Genomic DNA, 23,125 nt, shown 5'->3' on the forward strand with positions numbered 1-23,125 from the left:
GCGCCGGCCGTGTGTCGTATAACAATACTCGCATATAAATATTGTTGAAAACTTCTCCATCAATCCACATTACTGGGTAGAATTTAAAGTGTTTCTTTTTACTTCAAATATCAGAACAAGAAAAATCACACAATTTTCTTGCTGCCGACAATGTTTTGAAATTTACTAACAAATTTTTAGTTAGAGGTGCTTGAATATTCAATGTTTTGTTGTTGTTGATATTGATTCTTGTGTTGCTCAGTAAATTTCTCCGCACAATATTAATGTTGCGTGGATGATGGCTAGCGCAAGTGATAAAATTCGGAATAAAAAAAAAAAACAGTACAAAATTTTATGTATATAGAGACAATGGGAATAAAAAAGACATGAACTAAAAAAAAAAAAAAAAAATAACCTCCACATGCACCCTGAGCAGTTTTCTTTTCAAAGAAAACGTCGCATATGAGACAAATTCAAATAATGTTTATTGCGTGAGACATTAATAAGTAGGCCCTGTCATGATGAAAGAAAATAATATTGAAGGAAATTACGGAAACAAGATCGAATCTCTCTCGTCATTTGACTAATAAAATATGTAGTGGGATGACGCAGTGTAGTGTTTCGAAACTATACAAAATTATTATGATTATAGGTATACAGATGAACAAAATGAGACTACGCAGAACACCGTCATTAGACACTCTTGTGCATTTCTAAAGATGTAAATGATCTGTGACAGGGCCTGTTCAATATTCCACTCATGCAGGGACAGCGGAATTAACCATGTATAGGGTTGGGGTGCTGAAGCCCCCCATGTGTTTGGCTCTGAAAGACAAATCGGACAAAAAAAAATCGGGAAGAACAGCCACAATACCCATGACTAGAAGGTTCCATCCTTAGATAAGTTCAAGGGGGGGGGGGGTGGAATACCACTGTCCTCTGAGCCTCTGCCTCTCACCCGAAAACGTTCCGTGGTCCCTGCCATGCATAACAGAATAATAATCAAATGAAAATAATTTCTCAAGGCCATTTTACGACAGGGATATGAATTCTATATATAGTCTGTATTTATAGCTCCTTTATGTCAATGCCAAAAAAAAAAGAAAAGAAAAGTGCGTGATCCTTTCTTATCAGTGTAACTTTCCCGGCAGGAGCGTGATGATATAACTTGCTCATCTTCATGAATGTCCCATAGTTTAGAGCACTAAACATGATTGAATGCTGAAAAGACCTCAGCACTCAGCACAAAAAGAAAGTGAGCGCTTTTTCATTTTCAGATTTTTCATATCTGACTGTAAACCAATATAACTAGATATTAAAGTATAGCAAATTTCATACTCCTTTACAGTCTGTTTCGGTATGGGGTAACATTATCTTTAACGACTTAACTTTACATGAATGAATATGCCTTTGTAGCCTACATTTGTTTTTCTCTGTCAAGGTGCACAGGCAAAATGTGCTATGATTAATGGACAATCATCTGCCAGTGCTGTGTTAATACCCCCTCACATAATGAAAGGGATGGAAATAAAATGACCAAGGTTACACAATGTCGATGTCTTTGAATGACAGTTGATAGCACTGTAGAGTCTTCGCACTCCCCTTCTCTCCCTTTCTGTTTATCTTTTCCAAATGTCATTTACGGTAATATATTAACATAGAGTAACATTTTGGTAAACCTGAATGTAAGGTGGGTTGAGGGAGACTTCAAGGAGGGAGAGCAAATCCCTGCTGGAATAGGCCTAGTGGGATGGTATAATACACCTGTTTAATGGTATACCAATCTCCGAAAGAGAGATATGAATGGCGTAGCGCGCGAAATAAGTAATTCGGAGCAGTGACTGAAGTTACCGCCAATAAATGATGTTTGCATGCGGATTGCAGGGATTGCCCCTGTTTTACTACTTCGCATCAGCGCAATTCGAAAGGTGTATGTTGTCTATAAGCCTATCCGTGTAAAAGTTCTGGGTATTGTAGTACCTACATGTAATTCTTCATAAACACATGACGTGTTGAAAATTAAACCTTCTTCATATAATTCACGAAAGCTCCAATGTCTGCTTCAGTCCTGAAACTTGGGGGCGAAGGTCACGCCGAAAGCTAGTTCACTGCTCAACACATAGGCTCAGACCTCTCCAACCACAGACTTTGCAAAACATAGAATCGTCTTCAATAATTAAGAGCAGTTGAAAACAGCCATGCAGGAAGTATGGTAATTTGCATGTGTCAGTGCTGCGTGAATGGCTTTTGTTAATGTTGCTGAAAAGAATGCACATTCACCTTCAAATACCAATAGCCAATGCACCTGGTTTAGAACAACACATACAGTTGTCATGAAGCCCTATCTTATAGGTTTTGAATACGTCAGTTGCAAATCCATCTCAAGAAAAGGTCTGCAATGACCTTTGTCTTCACATGCTCAGCTTGGAACTGTGAACTGGCTTATTGCAGGTGTTTTCTGAAACAATCTAAACAATCGAAGGAATATATGTTTGCACTAGCCTGAATCTGAACGAAAGCGTGTCCACGAGCCAGCCTCCAAATGAAGTGTTCTAGGCCTACTTTGTAGAAAAATTCACCTTAATCAACCAGGGCTAATTTCTATCACGCTGTTCGTCCAGGGAGAAAACCAGTTAAATTTATATTCTATCCGAGCGAGCGATAACAAAACATTGAACTATAGGCCTTATATTGCTAGCTGTCTATAGGATAGAGGATTAAAGACGCTTATGATCAAATTCAAATGAATATTTCCAATAACACAATCCATGTTGTCGATACAAATTCAAAGAAAACAAAGTAAACGAACAATATTTATTACAACAAAAAGTGCATAATATTATGATATAAATATTCAAAATAATTGCGTTAATGGAAAAGAGGGCCCCATTGCACGTAAAAGACAAGCTTGTAGGAATGTGGAATGGGCCTTGCACTCAATACATCGAAATTACAATAGAATGAATGTAAAGGTATACTAAGGCCTACTCCTTGTGCTGAAATATCATTTCTAAAGTGTTGTCTAGACACACTCACAAGTCACGGCCATTTCAAATTACCCAATTTCAGCAAACCTTTGAAAAGGCTAATTTTAAAAGACCTCCACGGAACTTTTAAATCCCGAAATTCCAAACAGCATTTTTTTTTCAAAACTCTGATAGGCCTATAGGCTCCCTAACACATGACTGTTCATAAAATGGGAACTCGACCTCCATGTTTATCAAGTACACAGGCGTCGACCAGTTTTCAAAATCATAAGAGGGGGCAAAACTCAAGATCTATATGCGGGGGAGCGAAGCGACTTAAAAGGGGGGTTTGGGGATGGGGTATCCCTCCTCTAATAAGACTAACAAATAAAGGGAAATTTTGTATTTTCAGAACTGAAATTCAGCAATTTGGTGTACATTTTTGGTGAAATATTTGGAATTTTTTTCTATCAAAAATGCATGGAGGAGGTGTGGGACAGGGCCGGCGGAACGGGGGGAGGGGCAAAGTATAATAGGCCCCTAGTTATTCTATTTTTGCTTGTTAGCAAAAAAAAACAAAAAAACAAAAAACAAACACACACACACACACACACACACACACAAAAAACCAAACAAACAAACGAGCAAGAGGATCCCGGTTCCTTATAGCGGCGGGGGGGGGGGGGGGAGGGGAGGGTGACATATTTGAACAATATTCAATGAATGAAGCAAGAAAATTTTGATATGTTTGCCTCCCCACATGGGGGTGGGGTCAACTGGCCCTTGCCCTTGCGGCCACCCCCCCCCCCGGCAATCGCCACTCTACAGTCGACGCCCGCGCGCCCTGAATATTAAAGGACAAGTTCACCTTCATAAACATAAGGATTGAGAGAATGCAGCAACATCAGTAGAACACATCAGTGAAAGTTTGAGGAAAATTGGACAATCGATGCAAAAGTTATGAATTTTTAAAATTTTTGTGTTGGAACCGCTGGATGAGGAGACTACTAAGGCTCGTGATGTCATATGAGTACAACAGTATAAAGAAAATGTAAAGAAAATTCAACATATTTTCACTTTTTTCGCATAATAAAAGGGCACTTGACTTGCCTCTTTCTAAAGGCAATGGGAATAATATTACCCATAACATTATGTCAGTAACAAGTCAAGGGAATGTGTACTTTTTTTCAAAAGATGAAATTTTGTGAAATTCTCTTTATATTTTCCTTATATTGTTGTACGCATGTGACATCATACACTGCAGTAAAGTCTTGTCATCCAGTGGTGACTGTACAAAAACTTCAAAAATTCATAACTTTTGAACGGATTGTCCGATTTTCCTCAAACTTTCAATGATGTGTTCTACTAATATTGCTACATTCTCTCAATCCTTATGTTAATGAAGGTGAACTTGTCCTTTAATAATGGCGGACACGTGGCTTGATTAATCCCTCGACAAAATATACCATCTGGTATATAATGTAGGACCTAGATACATAAATGAAATATAATACATTGTACTGGTAATTTGTAATTATATACATAAAACAAACATTGCTTATGCAATAGCTAAGAAAAGTTAAATTCATAAAAGGTAAAGAAGAGAAATAGAGCGGTGTCATGGGCAACAATAACATGTTTGTTGCCGCATAATATAAGCACAAAATGCGTTGTTTATGATTATAATAATGATAATAATAATACAGGGTACTTATAATGCGCCAATTCCACATAACTAACGTGCTCAAGGCGCAGTAGAAGAAGTGAGTTATGAAATAGAAAAATCCTTACACAAATTCATGCACATGAAAATGAATGACACAGTAATGATGATGGAAAAAAATCAAATTCTACTGGAAAACGGTTACAAACAAATAAAATTGTGATCTTTGATACCAAACGTGGCATTGGGGATCACACTTCTCATTTTCTTTTCAATTTTCTGTGCTGTTTTGTCATCAATATTTGTTTTTCGTGTGACAAAATTAGCGATGAACTGGAACTCACAGTTTTTGGTTGCACGCAACAGCTAGCGATGCTGCGATGTCGCGTAGTCAAGTATTAGCATTAGCAAGTCTATTTGAAGATACCATAGGATTCTACGATTTCGAACCACCATGTTCAGAGGATAGATTCAGGCGCGCCAAAATGGTTCATGAGACTCGGGCTCTCCATGGTGTAGATCGTGCATGCATTTACACAGGCCCGTATGCACAGCGTGAGCGTCCGGGGGATATACGAGTACACACATTCACTGTATGTTAGTATACAACGTATAAAGTAGGGAAGGTCATTTTTACTCGTTCTGAAGTTGTGAACTGTGAACTGTGAGCAAAATTATCAAGACTTTATTGGCAAAGACGCGTAATTTCTTGCTTTCCTAACTGCTACAGAGTTCTCCTCATAATGGCGAACATAGCAGTTGATAAAGATGCGTTTTATCGGCGTATGAAGAGGATTTATGATGAATGGGAGGTAAGCGACAAATCATGTTGTTTCCTTAGCAGAATGAGACGGAGCAAGTTTACCTACCTAACGTTTGTTATTCAAGAAGTCCTCATGACATAGTCATGTCATGACATGCATGTACAGCATGTTTTCTCATTGATTTGCTATTTTGTGACTACCAGTTTTATGCTTCTGTCTAAGCAAGTTCGGTTTCTTAGATTAGGCTTTGTATGAGACCAGTGTAATACTAACTGTTAACGTGTTAGGTGGCTCCACTACCGAAAACATGAGTCCATTTTGGGGGCTAGACAAGAGCTATCGAGCTGCTGATACTAATTAACAAACCTGCGGCATGCTGCACTGACTACACACCACTACCATGCATTTGCAGTAAAACTTTACACTGAATATTTCAGTTTACATTAACATGATTAAAGGCCCTGTGATGTAGATAATCTACATGAATTCACTGAATTTTTCTGGCTAACTGAATAGAATATTCTATTAATAGTAACGTTAGACTTCTATCAAAATTCTATGGTATAGACCCCCTATGTCAGAAATCATTTGTCACATGCACCCTACTCGTCCTGTATGACACATCCTGTCATCAAGTCACCAAGTTCTGCAAGAATCTTCAAGGTATAGGAAGCAGACTTAATAGAGTATCTACTGACAAGAAGGCAAATAAGACAATAGGGTCTATAAATTTATGTAGACTCTACAATGTAGGAACTATTGTAAGCTTCAAATTCGAGTTGCAACAAGTTTGCAGCAATGTGTCAATGTATTGTGTGTAGCCAGGAGAACTTTTTTCTTGTCATGTGAGGCAGGTTTGTGGAATGAAATCTGAAGTACAAAGCAAAGATTAAATGACTGTGACTTGTTAGTGAAATTACAAGACTATGATACAAAAATGTTACATTAATAATGTGAATATGAGGCCATTAGCATCATATTTTTTTTTTTTTTTTGGAGGGGGGGGGGCCTTTTAATTACCAGTAGGTTAACCTGGTTAAAGGAGGAAAAGGGAATTGAATGTGGGTTTCCTATAGAGTCTGGCCTCTTATAATTCCACTTTGTTAGCAAAAAGTTGACACTGGCTAACTTGCAATGTATGCCACTTGTATACAAAGCCGTGAGTTTATGCCATGCCACCCAAATGGACAAATACAAAACAAAGAAGGAAAGGAAAAGAATGTTGAGCTTCCAAGACTTCTTATCTGTCCATGAAGTGGGCTCACATTTTATTGTAGTTCTAACTAGAGTAATACATGTATCTCAATGAATCCATGATTCTTAATATCCTGCAGATATTACAGTAAATATAGTATACTATCTTACATTTATTGTATAATGTATTACAATTGTATATCATATTGTATGATATGGTATCTGATATGATATGATATATTATATATTGATTAGATTATATTATAATTATTACGATACATTACATTATAAATATATTATATTATATTATGTTATAACATATTATGTCAAAATGCTTTTTGTTGTTATTTTCTTAAAAAGATATGGTGTATAGTGAATTCTTGTGACGTATGGATTTTCTGCTTTGCAGTCTCCGGCAGAGAACAGCAAGCTGAAGTCAACTGATGCCATAGTGACAGCTGTGGGAGTTGACGAGGATGTTGTGTATGCCAAGTCTACTGCTCTCCAGGTAGGTTTTCATTTTTCACTATATTTAAAGACTATAAAGTGGAATTTACACCAAGCATACATTGTACATGTATACTGGTATGTGGAATCATCGAATGCAGATAAAGATAAAAAGATAAACACATTTGTTTATATATACAGTTCTAAATTCTTTGATATAATGCTTTTTGTAATGTTTATGACTGAGATTTTATTTATGTGCTTGATATTTCCTTTGACACTCTCCCCCTCCCCCCCCCCCAAAAAAAAAAAATGACCAAAAAAAAAAATGACTAAAAAAAATCGGATAACAAGAGTCAAGGAAATGCTTTTTTAATTTTTGATTATGATGTCTGTATTCTATTGCTCAAACAGACGTGGCTGTTTGGCTACGAGCTCACAGACACCGTCATGGTACTGTGCCAAGAACACATCTACTTCCTGGCCAGCAAGAAGAAGGTGGAGTTCCTGCGCCAGGTCTCGTCCAATCAGGAGAAGGAGAACCAGAACGGCGTGCCTGCCATCACGCTTTTCGTCCGGGAGAAGGGTGACTCCAACAAAGCCAACTTTGACAAGCTGGTGGCGGCCATCAAGGGCAGTAGAGAGGTCAGGCAGAGGTCATGCTGGGCTATGTATAAACATAGCTAGACTGGGATTTTAAAAGAAAGTAAATTAAGCAAAAGAAAGATAGTTACCATGGTAAAGATAGTTCATTCATTTACATTTAGATGTCGTGATGGCGATCTTGGAGGAAGTCAGGTTTTTTCAACTTCGTTTAGAATTTTTTGGAGTAAGGATGTTGGCTAGAAATACTGGATTAATCATAATGCTCTACCTCTAGACATGTGGGCTTACTGTAGTTCTGTACAGAGTCTTCAGGAATATTAGCATCTCGTAAGGAATGGATGGACATCGAGGAGGACAGATTTAATATAAAAATTTGTGAGTAAGACTAGCAGAAGCAATGCATCAATTGAAAGTACAGATGGAAAAATGAAATTATAAGTGGAAAACATCGTTGTTGAACAATACAGAGTTTACCCATTTGAAAGGCAAGTAAAGACTGATGGTACACCAAAGTTAAGTAGCATATGCAGATGTTTGGATTTGTGTATTTAGCAGCCTCTATTTTTATGTGGTCTCTTCACAGGGCAGCACTATTGGTACATTCCAGAAGGACAAATTTCCCGGTGACTTCATGGAGGCATGGAGGTCAGCTCTCTCTTCTGGAGGACTGAAACCGGTGAGGATTCTGGTCACAACATTGTGTCTTCGAGCAAACTGCAAAGACTGGGATTGAGCAGATTTCATTGTGAATTTATCAGTCCAGTGTTTTGTTTTTTATTTTGTTTTCTTTTGTTCTATTTGGTTGTTTGTTGGTTCTTTTGGTGTTGGTGGTGGTGGTGGTGGTTTGTGAAAGATGCTGTTGTTGGTATTTACCAAAGCATTTGTATCATTTGTATCATTTGAACAATTGTTTTTTGTTTGTGGAGAGAGGTGTCTTCTGTAATGACAAAGTAAAATGTTCCTGCTCTTCATTTCATTTAGTGTCCTTTTTAGCTCACCTGAGCCAAAGGCTCAAGTGAGCTATTGCGTCGCCCTTCGTCTGGCGTGCGTAAACGTTTTACATTTTCATCTTCTTCTTGAGAACCCCATGACCGATTTTCACCAAACTTGGCAGGTAGCATCCCTAGGGGGATAGGATCTCAATTTGTTCAAATGGGCACCATGGCCCACCTGGGGGGCCCCAGGGGGGCCCAAACCCCCTAAAATTAAGGAATCTTTAAAAATCTTCTTCTCTAGAACCAGAAGTGATAGGGCTTAGTTAATACTATGAGTTAGTACATTGATGACTGTAGTTTCAAGTTTGTTCATGGGGGAATCGGGGGCGCTCCCCTTGGGACCCATGGGAGGGGGCTTGGGAGGGGTCCTAATGGGGCCTAAATTGTACATTTTCATCTTCACTTTGAGATCCCCATGTCTGATTTTCACCAAACTTGGTAGGTAGCATCCCTAGGGGGATAGGATCTCAATTTGTTCAAATGGGCACCATGGCCCACCTGGGGGCCCCCAGGGGGCCCAAACCCCCTAAAATTAAGGAATCTTTAAAAATCTTCTCTAGAACCAGAAGTGACAGGGCTTAGATAATATTATGAGTTAGTACATTGATGACTGTAGTTTCAAGTTTGTTCATGGAATTGGCGGAATCAGGGGTGCCCCCCCCCCCCTTTGGGACCCAGGAGAGGGGATGGGGATGGGTCCTAATGGGACCTGAATTGTACATGTTCATCTTCTTTTTGAAAACCTCATGATGAATTTTGACCAAACTTAGCAGGTAGCATCCCTAGGGGGATAGAATCTCAATTCCTTCAAATGGGCACCATGTCCCTCTTGGGGGCCCCTAGCCCCCCCCCCCCCCCCCCCATTAAGGAATATTTAAAATCTTCTACTCTAGAACCAGAAATGGTATTAAAAGCAAAGTTAATACCATGAGTTTGTACATTGATGACTTTAGTTCCAGCTGCCTGCCCCCCCCCCCCTCCACCCTGGAGTTGAGGAGGGGGATCCATATATGCAGACCTCAGTTTCCAATGTTCTCAGGTATGAGTGTGCAAGAATGCATGGAAGGTGAAATTGCGATACTCGGGTGAGCGCGTGACCCCCGGATCTCCTGTTTAATGATTGTATCTTCTAGCAGTGTTTTTGTTTATTTCTTGTTAATTAGTGTATTTTTCATTTTGAACTCTACACTTCATACAGAAATGATGAAAATGCATTTCATAGTAAAATCTGGAGAAATATACCAGTACATGATTTTATACTGTTACAAAAAAGGGCACTGATGTAATAAAAATTCTGATAAAACGAGTGATTTCCCTGGTCCCAAGAAGTTAATGCTCAGAGATTCCACAATACATACAGTGGACTCCCCTTGTATAATGTTCCAGCTTGAATTTTAACTTTGTTGTAAATGGAATGTTGTTATAACCGTGTTCGTTATAACGGGAGTGCACTTTAACAGTAATTGTTTGATAAAAAGTGTTCATCTAATAGAAAGCGAACAATTTCCCTGCATACTGGAATAAAATACAAAAGCAAAAACAAAAACAAAAAAAAAAGCAGCTGGACATTGAGTAGAGTTAACTATTCTTCCTCTCACTGACATGTGATGATGTCATAAAAGCACTGAGAAATCGTTTCACCTCGTGTGCTTGTTAAATCAGGTTGACATCAGCTCAGACTTTGCCAAGATGATGGCTGTGAAGGAGGAGAAGGAGATCAACATGATCAAGAAGGCATGTCAGGTGACCTGCGACGTCTTCACCAAGAAGCTGAAGGAGGACATCATGGAGATTGTCGACGCTGACAAGGCGAGTCGCGGGAAAGAGAGTGGGGCTGGGGATGGGGGAGGGGTGGACTTAATTCAGTTCAGTTTTATTTTCACTTCTGATCCAAGTTCCTCAAAATTTAGTGGATGCCCTGATTTGATTAAATATCAGTCCATTTTTTCCTTGGCTGGATGGTTTTCCACGACATTAGCTCTTGCCATCATTGAGAACAGATTATCCCATGATTTCCAATCTCCCTTTCAGTGTAAGTTTGAATCAATTGTCAAACAGTACTGTTAAAGACCTAATAAAATGGTTTAGGCATTTTTTTTCTCAATGATGTAATAATATTAAATGTTAAATTCTAAGTAATTCTATGGTTGTGCGGGGTTTTTTACTGTTCTGAATTTTGTTCTATATTTGTTAACATAATGGATGCAATTTCCTCGGTTTTGGAAAACTTGCTATACTTTCACCGCATGCGGCGCACTATCACTTCTAAATTGTGATGACGTCTAAGAACGGAGTCGTTCACGACCAGTCTCTAGCCGTAGCCAGCGAGCTGGCAAGGCTATGCTAGCGCAGCGCAGCGACAGCCGGCGCGCGGCCGGCCGGCGGCTGCACTGGCTAGCGCTGGCGGGGGAGCGAGCTAGCGAGCGCATAGCAGGTGCTGCGCTGCACTATTGTCATTGGCTAAGCCTTTAGACAAAAGAATATTTAATGAACTGTATCGGATTTAATACTGCCAATAATACAGATTACAACTGTGGTACGCTTGGATATCCATTATTTTCGGCAAACTCGTGAAATAGGCCCCACCACTGCTTGTCTGTACTAATAGTAATACTACGGCGACTCGCCTGTTTCAGCCCCACCGTGTGGCGTTCATCTCGGTAGGTAAGCACGGCGGTGGGGCTGCCTTCCACAGTGAATACTCGTGAATGCGGCGAAAATGACTTCATAATATGGCCCTCGGCTCGACTAATTTAACGGCCAATTTAACCATAAATACAACCCTACCTAACCCTAAACCCTAGGAGGACCTACCCTTGCTTGCTATAAACGTGCACGCGTGACTGCGGTGGGGCCTATTTCACGATAGCCCCACCACCACTGCGTGTCTGTACTAATACTACGGCGACTCGCCTGCTTTATAGGCCTAGACCTACTCGTGAATCCAGCCCCACCGTGGCATTCATCGGTCACGGCGTTTGGGCTTCCTTCCACAGTATGATTTTTAGCATAAAACAAAAACTACTCGACCAAAATTGACGATCATTCTTGGTATCGTTTTTCTTAGAAAATGACGCATCTAAATTACTGATCATATTGCAGAAACTGACTATGGGAAACTGGTTAACGTGTTGGGCTTTTTTTTTTTTTTTTTTTTTTTTTTTTTTTTTTTTTTTTTTTAGCCACGACCCACCCTGTAACAACATATCCCCCTAACCGTTAATCGTTAGAGTGTAGCCTCTGTACTACTACCAAAGATTCTGCTATTACTACTTACTAGTCTACTACACCTAGTGCCGTAGTGGTAATAGTACACTACTAGTAGTAGTACTAGTAGACAGGTACTACTACTAGTAGACTATTATAACTACTAGTAGACTGCTACTAGATCTACTACTAGACTACTACTGGTACCCAGTGGTAGTTTAACTTGTAAGCGCCGGCCGACGGGCCAGGCCACGGCCGGGACGCTCCCGCTTGCTTGCTGCGGCCGGAGTAGCCGCTCACTTTGTGAGCGAGCTGGGCCTGTTCTTCTAATCTACTTACTAGACAGTTACAACTTACATAGCCCGACCAGACGCTGTTAATACGCTACGCGAATACAGCGTCTGACCAACGAGCGGGCACCTACAAAGTGGGGAACCACAACACAACTACAAAACTTATGAAAATTTATACGTTCTTTATAAACAATGTACACGTTACCAAACGTTACTCACCTTAAGTGCATGCTTGTATTACAGAAGGTTCGTAAGTCCATTGAGAGCCCTCGTGATAAGTCCGTGGAACCAAAAAATGATACTTTCTGGCGGATTCCCTAACACCGTCAGGGTTCATCGTTGCAGAATTCAAAATGGCGCCTTGATCTCTGCGGAAATCTTTTGCGTGCGTGCGATGCGCTGCTTGAGTGTTGGTGTAGCAGCACGGTCGACAGCGCGACCTTTTGAAAGGGCATTCAGATCATGTGACCTCCCGGATATTGGAAATGGCCTGGCGTGAAAGACGATGTACCGTTCGTGAACCGTTCACACATGCTGCATATAACCATCATTTTAGGTAAGTTATCAAATCTAAATTTCAATATTCATAGCATAGATATATGAAGTCTCATTATCATTTTGTTCGTCAGATGAGTTTGAAGTGACAAAAAAATGATCTAAAGTATCAAAATTCAATCCGATCGCATGCTATCGTTGGACCCTCTTCGTGTTTGGAGCTTCGTTGGTACAGCCCTGTCGCGCTACGTATGTACAGCGGCGACTGGGCTGTGTATAGTTACAACTTACAATGTCAGTCATGTAGAATACAGTGTATCCTTTCTAACGTTAAACTATATGGGGGCATACCAGACATACCACTCTGTATTTCCCAGGCGATCGTTTCCGTGAGGTCTATTCTCGGGCTTGGTGCCATGTTCATACGCTCTTGCACTGGCAGCGGGGAGATGCAGCTGGTTCATATCGGTAAGGTGCAGCCCCACGATAACGTTCTGGTTCATCGGCTGCCTCTCCCTCCCCATCTTCCCCTTCAACTTCATGTGCCTCCTCTTCCTCTCCGCTATCGTCAGAGCTGCAGTCTCCATCATCATCATCAATGTCACTGTCGAAGTTTACCCATATAGGGGAAGACATTATGCTCGAGGTACCAGGTATCTGTGCAAGCTAACTTAGTGATAATGTACGTGGTAATGCGTACATGTCGACAGTCAGTGTGTCGACCGGGAGCGCACATCCCGCGGGGCCCGGGCCTGGCCGGGCTAGCTATCGTGTACGCGCGTGTACCAAGCTAGTAATCTGAGTGCTTGTGCTGAGCGGCGTCTGCTAACTGAGCACAACTCCGTGCTTATACGTCATCAATCGGTTCAGGGGTGTTGGTCACGTGACTATCTTTTTCGCAAAAGCTGCAACGGGGTCCTCCAAAAATGTGATATTTGGGGGAGTTTCTAGAAGCAATGAAAACCGGAACGACACTGACAACATATTAACATTGATAATCATGACATATATTTTACATTTCTTTTGCATATTAAAAAATTTTGCAAGCATTTTATTAGGTCTTTAAAGGGACTGTACAGTACTGGTTGAGGTAGGGATTCATGTTTTGAACATTCCTAAGTGAGATAATGAAAAGCCTCTTATAAAATATGAAAGAGCATGTAATTCTAAGAAGGATTCAACGTTTATTTGATGAAAATTGGTTTTCAAATGGCTGAGATATCAAAAAAAGTGCTAATAATAAAAGGCGACATGCCACAACTGTATTAGGATCTCTTTGTTTCACCTTGTTTTTGGATATCAGCCATTTCAAAACCGATTTTCATCGAATAAACTTTTGATACCCCTTAGAACTGCAGTCCCCCTTACATCTCATAGAGTGGTTTCTGAATATCTCGCAAAATGTTAAAAGCTAAATCTACACCTCGACCAGAACTGTACACACCCTTTAAGTGGTAGCCACCAGCATTTAGGTATGTTTGCAAGTGAAGGTGATTCATTGTGTTCTCTCTGAAAGTTGGGCTTAAAGGACAATCCACCTTCATATACATGTGGATTGAGAGAATGAAGCAATATGTACATATGCAGTGTATGATGTCACATGCATAGAACAATATAACAAAAATATAAAGAGAATTCCACAAAATTTTATTTTGTGAAAAAAAGTGCACATTTCCTCAACAAGTCATTGACGTATATTAAGGGTGATATTATTCCCTCTGCCTTTTGAAAAAGGTAAGTCGAGTATTCTTTCATTATGCGAGAAAAGTGAAAATATGTTGAATTTTCTTCATATTTTCTTTATATCCTTTTACATGTGACGTCACAGGCTTTACTAGTCTTCTTGTCCAGCAGCGACTGAGCAGAAACTTCAAAAATTTGTAACTTTTGAATGGATTTTACAATTTTCCTCAAACACTGGTGTGTTCTACTAATATTGCTGCATTCACTCAATCCATATGTCTAAGTAGTTGAACTTGTCCTTTAATGGCTGTCCTGTCATTTATTTGTCTCCCGTGCAATGAGCAGAAGGTGCGACACAACAAACTGGCAGAGAGCCTGGAGCAGGCCCTGGAAGAGAAGAAGTACCTGGGTGGGGTGGACCCCTCTCAGGTGGAGATGTGCTACCCTCCCATCATTCAGAGTGGGGGCAACTACAACCTTAAGTTCAGCGTAGTCAGGTGAGTGCATCAATTCTTAGTAGCAGTTAATCTCCTGGTCTGCCAAGGTTGCGAAACAGTCAACTTGGTGACGGTGACCCATAGGTCTCACCACCCAAGTATATCAGCTGGTATCTTGTATGTTTTCTCCACTTTTTATCAGGATTTCTCCCTACTCGTTAAGAGAGAAGTAAAGTGGGTTCTTTTATGTGCATAGGGTGTAGCTCTCCTGCACCTGGGAATGACAGGGTTAAATCTCCTTCAAAAGACTTCTCAGTGAGGATAAAATACCATGCCAAAGGGCACTACTGGCAGGTTTGGACCTAACGTCGTGCATGCATGAAAACCTGTGTTCATATCTGCATCGTCTTAACCACTCAGCCACTACAGCCCCCCATAAAATAGACAGAATTCAGATGATACCATGACTGGGACTGGCTTGTCACCACAGTCAGGGACCATACTGCTGAAGGGTTACTTCATTCCAGTTCCATCTGGGAATTCAATAGATTCCTGACATCATCAGGCTGCAGAAAAAAAAAGCAAATATACAAGGCCAGCGATGACAGACAAGCTTATGCTACCCGTGAGAAATGGTCTTTATAGACAAGAGAAAAAGCATTGCAGTTGCTATGCACCAACAGTTCACTACCTTTTCTTCCTGATTTTTTTTTTTTTTTTACATTGTTATACAAGCTCTTTGCTGCATGCTTTCTTTTTGCTAGACGAAAAAGTTTATGAACAATATATTGTAGTTTGGCCCATTATTATTGTTATTATTGTTTTGTTTTATTTGACTCGTGTCTTTTTTTCAAATGTGAATGCATAAACGTTTCAAAGTAGCCTATGTGTTTTGCTTCAAGTATTCCTTACGCATTAGACATTCCTAGCAGTGGCTCTATTGCTATGTCTCATCTTTTCATGTTATTGTTATCCTTTCAGTGATGAACACAAGATGCACTTTGGGGCCATCACTTGCTGCATGGGTGTGAGGTACAAGTCGTACTGCTCCAACATCGTGCGCACAATCCTGGTGGACCCCACCGAGCAGCAGCAGCAGGTGTACCAGCTTCTCCTTGAAGTGGAGGAGGCAATCTTGCAGGGACTGAAGCCAGGTATGATACAGGGGGCTATGGGATGGGAATGAATGTAAGGCAGGGCTTGTGCTAGCTTGGTTCTTTGGTCTGGGATAACTGTGTAATTGTCATCAGCAACCTGCGTGCACATAATTCTTGATTAGATTTTGAGCGGGGTAGCCTTGAGAGGGTTCACTAGAGGCTCGAGAGGCTCTCTGAAAGGAGGCAATCTTGCAGGGGCTGAAGCCAGGTACAGGGGTTACCGGTGGGGGGGTCTCTGGGACAGGAATGATTGGAAGCCGGGGCTTGTGCTAGCTAGGTTTTGTGGTCTGGGGTAACTGTGTAATTGCTGTCAGCAACCTGTGTGCACACAATTGTTGATGAGATTTTTAAGGGCGTAACCTTGAGAGGGTTCACTCTTGGAAGTTTTGGGTTAAATGGTAGAAGCACTCGTTTGCCAACCATCATAGGGTATTGCACACTGACTACAAAAGGAAAGAATTCATTGTACCATGATGGACAACTTGTTGGTAATGTATTGTACTCTGGACATCCAAGACTGATTTGAGACATTATGACCTCTGAATTCCTGGATGATGATGTTTAGGAGATGCAAATGAATTGAAAGATTTGAAAAGGAAACTCATTCCCCCTTGCTATACAGTATAAGACAGCAGTGGCTGTAAAATTTTGATTGTCATAATCCAGCACATCTATCGCCACCTACATATGGTGTGTCAAGGAGCTTTGGAGGTTGCTCTGAAGAGTGCTAATACTTTTAAGTATTTTTGCTTTTTTCCTGTTCTCCGCTCCTGTAGGTGCCAAAGCCTGTGACGTGTTCCAGGCAGCAGTCAATCTGGTCAAGCAGAAGAAACCAGAACTCGTTGGAAACCTCACCAAGAATGTTGGGTGAGTTCTTCAAGCTCTTACAAAATTTAGCTCTATGGCTTTGTTGATTTTCCACTAAAGTTTCTTCATCTTATTATATGATAAAAGTTTTTCTTCACATCAAGCCTCTTGCCACATTGTTATTGGCCTGAGATTACTTAAAGTGTTCCTGTATGCCTCATATATTTAATTCATTTATGGTTATTTCATTATTTTTGTAATTCATTTAAATTTCTTTTTATGTTGATGGCACTTGTTTCTTTCTTGTTTATCTATTTAGCAGTTTCTTTTGTTTGTTAGTGAAGTAGTTATTTGGATTATCAGATATTTACCTTTTTATTTTAGTATGTACAGTATTCATCGCATAATCGGGCATCTGATAATCGGGAACCTCGCTTAAATGACATATGCTTCCCAGAAACATTTCCAATGCATGTTATTTTCACTGGATAATCGGGCGGGGACCTCTGATAAACGGGACAATTTTGCGTCAAGCAATCTTTGATTTTGTTGATATTTTACACAAAAAATCTACCAAAATACCACAACAATATTTCAAAGATTGCCTATCAGTTGTCGTTTTCATCGAACTTACAAAGCAAGCTTCGGACTGGTGTGTTTTGACCTCCGTCCATCCAGTACACGTACATACATTGTACATAGCCATGAAAGCGCCGTGTATACGTATCCATGCCATTGCGAAACATGCTTTCGCGAACATTCTTCTCCCCTACATAAGCAAAACCATGTGCTCGCTTGCAATTCCTACTCAGAGAGTTGACAGAAGAAGAACCCGGTTGCGATTACTCTACAGTACATCATTGCGAGAATGCAGTGAGAGCTAGAGGGTCGCGCCGAGGGGTAGCGCAGTTGTGTGTGTGTGTCTGTGTGTGTGTGTGCACTACATGTACATGTCATATGCCGTTAGTGTATGGTAAGTGCTCATCGCGAAATCGGGCACCCCGCGTAAAGGGGCCGTGTTTGCTACTCCCAACCTGTCCCGATTATGCGATGAATACTGTATTAGGAATTCTTTGCCTCACTACATAAGAAGATTTAATCGCTGTCTCAGAAATTTGCTGAGTATCTATGCTACATGAATTTTGTTTTCAACCCAGGTTCCTGACTGGGATTGAATTCAGGGAAGGAACCATGGTGCTGAATGCCAAGACAGAAGAGACGATTAAGAAGGGTATGGTCTTCAGCATCAACATCGGCTTCTCCAACCTGGACAACAGCAGTGGGAAGGACTCAGCCAGCAAGAAGTATGCCCTCTTTATTGGAGATACCGTGCTCGTCAATGAGGTAAGTCAAGTTTGCCTACTGTAAAGCAAGATATTTTTGCAGCATGAAATTTTCGCAAATTGGAGCCGACAGTCGTTTTTGCGCCATAGAATTTTTGCAAATCGCCGCTGGCGTTCAGTGCATATAGTGTAGACAAGAACTTTTGTGTGTGCATTTTAATTTCACAAATCTTGGCTCTTGCAAATTATGCAAAATTAAAATACACACTAACATTTCTAGTTTTACAGTATATAATCTCCCCATCCAGGCTGTGAGCCAAAATGAAAGTTTGGGGTCGTGTCTGGTGTAGTCATTACATCATTATTGTGCATTTTTGTGTATCGTTGTCTACACATATTTTGTGTAATTTCTTCTGCTACTGTGGCTGAAGGTTAGGATACATCTGTCATACATCTGACTTTCTGTAGCTGTGATTACCAGTATCTCTGTTTCCTTACAATACAAATCAATTAAGTCTATTTAAAATGTATTTTCATTTCGAGGTAAAGTTTGTCATTTCTGTACCTTACAACGTTTATCTCCTTCTGTAGTTATGAACTCTACGTTGTAAAATGTGAAATATCAGTTATTGTATTATTTACTGAAAGCACAAAAATGAAGTCCTTCCTGATATAAGGAAGCAAATCAAGTAAAAAAGATAGATCTGTCTGAACTGTATCCCACAGCTGGATGAAGCATATGAGTTTGGTATGTAGCCACTGAAGATTGATTTCAAAATCACTTTGTTATGACCCATCTATTTGGTATCCATATTCATTATCACATTACCCAAAGTTTTGCAAAGATGTTTAAAAAAGTAAAGTTATATCTGAAAAATTGTAGTCGTTGAAATAATTGTAATAATGTTCATTTTTCATGCTGTTTTACTATATTTTACACCAGGAGGGGGCAGCAAAGTTATTAACTCCAGTCAAAAAGAAAGTCAAGAACATTGGTATATTCCTGAAGGTAAGCATGGCCAAAGATAACTGTCCTTTAACATTTTGAAGCAAATATATTCAGATATCTTAATTGCATGTAAGAATAAATCATCAATTGAACTGTAAGCACTCTGGTAGTGAGTCTCTGTGTTGTTATGCTACCTGGTCTACTTTTTATTGCCTTCAACAAACACTACTGTTGTGAGCTTGACTTGGAATGTAGTACACCGAAACTATATCCATGTCTGTGATCGTACTATTTAAAAAAAAATTTAAAAAAATCAGTTACAAGTGTGAAGACATGAGATCCATACTGAAAATTTCATATAAACTCAAAAAAGTATTGTTCAGAATTATATAAGAAGTCAGTAAGTGCATTTACAGATGATTGATCTAAGTTTGATGATTTGTTGCCGTACTCTATGTGGTGATAATGTCTGCAGAGAAAACTTGTTTTTTTTTTCTAACTAAAGATAAAGTTTTACAGAAAGCAGTTACTTCCTTTCCACCTCAACCATTAACCATCTTAATTATGTCTACCACCTGTTCCTGTATGTATCCATGACAACCACCACCACAGGGTGAAGATGAGCAGGAGGAGGAGAATGACCAGAACAAGAAGGAGCAGGAGGAGTTGTTGGGTAAAGGGATGCGGAGGGCAGTGCTGGAGAGCAAGCTCAGGGTGAGTGATGGAGGCCCAGTGGGAGCTACCGTAGAGCACAGTGCTTGAAGCTTTGTACTCGTATGAAAGATGAAGTCTGTTATTGTATATATCCTTAGACAAAGTGTTTTACATAATGTTCCTCATCAACCCCCCCCCCCTTCTTGAAGAGCAAAAAAAAAACCATATTATCATACATACAACAACAACAAAAAAAAAAAGACAAAGCAAGTTGTACCTGGCAGTGGTTGGGGTAAGATATAGTGCCTGGGCCCTCTGGAAGAGAAATGCTGATACTGTTATGCCATACATTTAGCGAGTCTAAATCTTCACGAAGAGGGACCTCGCGAGTGGTCGAGTTCATGATCATGGAGTTTAGTGCTGAATGGAGAAATGTATACATGCACGTCACATTCCTATCAGGATCAGATTCAATATTTCCGCGTGTCTTTAAATTGGCGAATAGCACCTGACTTGTGAAATTCACGAAAATAGAAACGTCGCAAAATATTTGGCGTATACAGTATTAAAGACCCTAAAGCGGTCAAAAAGCCATGTTGTTACACGTAATCCATACTTACAATTATTACACTATAGAGGAGTGTGCAAGCCCTCTACCATGATATGAGGCATAGAGAAATGTGATATTTTTTCCAAACAAGATTGCTCTTTGTGTTTTGTACATAGGTATATAGCCTATATAGCCTATATAGGTATAGGCTATACTATAGGTCAGTAGCTTCCCAGTGTGAAAATGGCCACAGAGTACCTTTGCTTGACTCAATATCTTATTGTATGTGTCTCAAAGTAGTTTTAGTTTATATAGATGAATCTTTATGATGTAATGGTACCGTCACATGAACTAAAACAGGTCATGGTATCATGTGTGTACTATGTGAGCTGGTGTGATGCCATCCATATTATAGTAATTTGCATAGATATGTGACATTGCTGAATTTTTCAGGGATCTGCTGTTTCATTACAATGATAGTTATAACTGCATGCTCTTTGAGGCATGCTCTCCTTTGAAGATTATCTTGTATAATGTGTGTGTTTCCAATACAGAATGAAACGTCGTCAGAAGAGAAGCGCAAACAGCGCCAGCACGAGTTGGCTGCGCAGATGAACAAAGAGGCGCGGCTGAGATTAGCAAAAGCAAAGGACACAAAGAGTGAAATTAAGTGAGTAAGAGTCAAGATGCATGTGAACAAATAATGAACCTTGCAGAATCATGGTTCCCCGTTACCCCTTCCCCACTCTAGATCCCTTTTGTGCTTTTGCATCATGCAGGCATGAAAACCGGATGTTTTGTACTGATAGTACACAGCGTTGATTGCCTTTAAACCGTAGTGTGAATGATAAAGCGATTCAGGAATTCATGGATGCTGGAAATTTATGAAATGTAATTATTTAACATTGACAGTAATTTATGCACATTTGTCAACTTTTGTTTCCACAGTCCTGTGTGAGCAATTGTGTTAACCATCAAGACATATAAGTTGTAGAAAGGGAAGATATGCGGGGGGTGGGGGGCACTTTTGGATAATAGAAAAAGTTATTGTGTTTGGCATAACAATAACTGTTCATCATTGCATGAAATATGTACTCATTAATTGGATGAATACTGGAAGAAATTACTAATTTGTCGATTTGATATTGATAACAAGGCTAAGAAAATCAGTCAACTTCCCTTAGCACATCTTTAGTGACCGCCAGTGAAAGTAATATCATGATTATATTTTTTGCGAATAAGATGGTCAGGGGATTAAAACATCTTTCACTGACAAAGATGCCTATGACAAAGTGGTTACGTAGGTTTGACTTTATTTGTGTACACTTGTAGGGTCCAAAAATCCAGTGTTGCCTACAAGAACCCCGCCCAGATGCCCAGAGAACCAGACATCCGACGCCTCAGGATATTCGTGGACAAGAAGTATGAGTCAGTCATCCTACCGGTGTTTGGTGTGGCCACGCCCTTTCACATGTCAGCGATCAAGGTACGGTCATGGCAAGGACTTAATCTGACAAACTGGCCTCAAGAGTTATAATATGCCATATCTCTTCTGACATAATGTCATCATGTGCAGAGCAAGTCAAATGATTTATAGGTAAGAGCTAATTTTTGGTAGGGCTATGTCTTGTGAAGCAGTTTGACAGAATTCAGTTGCCATGCACAAGTGGTACAGTTTCTGTAACAGCTGCTTGGCAAGATGGCAATCACCTGCAAGTATTGCAATTATTGGTACCATGCACCTGCAAATATATCTTCCATTCAATGAAAAATTCTCTATGAAATTAGGTCTGGACAAGTATTTTTCATGATAAGATGAATGGAAACTGACGTCCAAAGAATACTTATTTTTTGGTAGAGAATGACATTCATGCCTCTTTTTTTCTTTTTTTTAATCCCTCCTCTTGTTTTTGTCTCTGTCTATTGTCATCGCATCTGTATTGGTGTTTATGATTGCCCAGCTGGCTAGTCACTGTTTGAATTTGAGAGTAACTTGTTCCTTTGTATCCTTTTTGCACAGAACATAAGTCAGAGTGTGGAAGGGAACTACACATACCTCCGTATCAACTTCCACCACCCTGGGAGTGCCATGGGTAGGAATGAGGGTAACGTCTTTGCCAACCCCGAGGCAACCTTCATCAAAGAGCTGTAAGTTGGGCTTGCATGTTGGTTTACCCGTGTGCTTTCAGGCATTTCTGGGTGACCAATGGGTTGTGCAATCATGCATTTTTCAGACAGGAAACCCAGAGCTGTGATTTTTCTTGACTTTATCTGTAGGAACAGTCCCAAATTTTTCTTGGAGGTGTGATACAACCTTTGATATGCATAGATGACTGATCAAAGCTGTATAGAGAATGATTCCTAGAATGAAAAGTGGAATGTGAGACATGTCATGTGTTTAATGAATATATTAGGTGTGTATCAAATGCTTTCACAGGCACATGACCAACAGGTTGCTTTAGGCACATCTCAACATTAGCCATAGCCTGGAGCCAGTAAAAATTGATGGTGGGCCACCAAACTTCCAAAAAGGGTTATCTTATGGTGGCCTGATCAGGCAGCTAAGATTCAAAATCAATTATGTTTCCTTTTATTTCAAGCCACCACATTTTTCTTTTTAGGGCCACCAAAATGTCAAATTTAAGGTTTTAGTAGCCCAAATGGGCCACAAGAGAAGAAAGTTCGTGTCAAGCCCTGCTTTAGGTATACATCGGTTACCAGGTCCTGTGACATAGTATCAGTCCAACTATCACTCCTGTTTGTACTATCTCAGTGCTAGAATTTTCTCGCATCAGTTGCTCTCATTTCAGTGTTTTCCTTAAAGAAAGTTTTTAAGCCAAGGCCAAAAAAAAAAAAAATTGTTGTATTGGCGTAACCTGCCCGACCCTAAAAAAAAACCCGACCCTGAACTTTTCCCCAAAAAAAGAAAAAAAAAAGGAAATACATCGTTTTTACCGAGAGAGGGTGCGATACGGGTTTGCGAATTATCAAAAACA

At 40.0% G+C, this 23,125-nt stretch overlaps 1 protein-coding gene across 2 annotated transcripts in view; it reads left to right on the plus strand.

The window, feature by feature from the left end:
* The first annotated feature begins 5,234 nt into the window (after nucleotides 1–5,234).
* Nucleotides 5,235–23,125, plus strand: part of LOC140233423 (FACT complex subunit SPT16-like) — a 34,079-nt gene continuing 16,188 nt past the window's right edge. For both annotated transcript variants that reach the window (XM_072313530.1, XM_072313532.1), the window contains exons 1-14: nucleotides 5,235–5,420; nucleotides 6,976–7,074; nucleotides 7,428–7,658; nucleotides 8,203–8,295; nucleotides 10,277–10,423; nucleotides 14,638–14,789; nucleotides 15,711–15,883; nucleotides 16,663–16,753; nucleotides 17,851–18,037; nucleotides 18,920–18,985; nucleotides 19,538–19,639; nucleotides 20,684–20,799; nucleotides 21,462–21,615; nucleotides 22,150–22,277. In XM_072313530.1, coding sequence (XP_072169631.1) covers nucleotides 5,352–5,420; nucleotides 6,976–7,074; nucleotides 7,428–7,658; nucleotides 8,203–8,295; nucleotides 10,277–10,423; nucleotides 14,638–14,789; nucleotides 15,711–15,883; nucleotides 16,663–16,753; nucleotides 17,851–18,037; nucleotides 18,920–18,985; nucleotides 19,538–19,639; nucleotides 20,684–20,799; nucleotides 21,462–21,615; nucleotides 22,150–22,277 — 1,808 coding nt within the window. In that variant the 5' untranslated portion in view covers nucleotides 5,235–5,351. The remainder of the gene's footprint in view (nucleotides 5,421–6,975; nucleotides 7,075–7,427; nucleotides 7,659–8,202; nucleotides 8,296–10,276; nucleotides 10,424–14,637; nucleotides 14,790–15,710; nucleotides 15,884–16,662; nucleotides 16,754–17,850; nucleotides 18,038–18,919; nucleotides 18,986–19,537; nucleotides 19,640–20,683; nucleotides 20,800–21,461; nucleotides 21,616–22,149; nucleotides 22,278–23,125) is intronic.

Source organism: Diadema setosum, chromosome 9 (genome assembly GCF_964275005.1).
Source record: "Diadema setosum chromosome 9, eeDiaSeto1, whole genome shotgun sequence".
In the NCBI taxonomy this organism is placed as follows: Eukaryota; Metazoa; Echinodermata; class Echinoidea; order Diadematoida; family Diadematidae; genus Diadema; species Diadema setosum.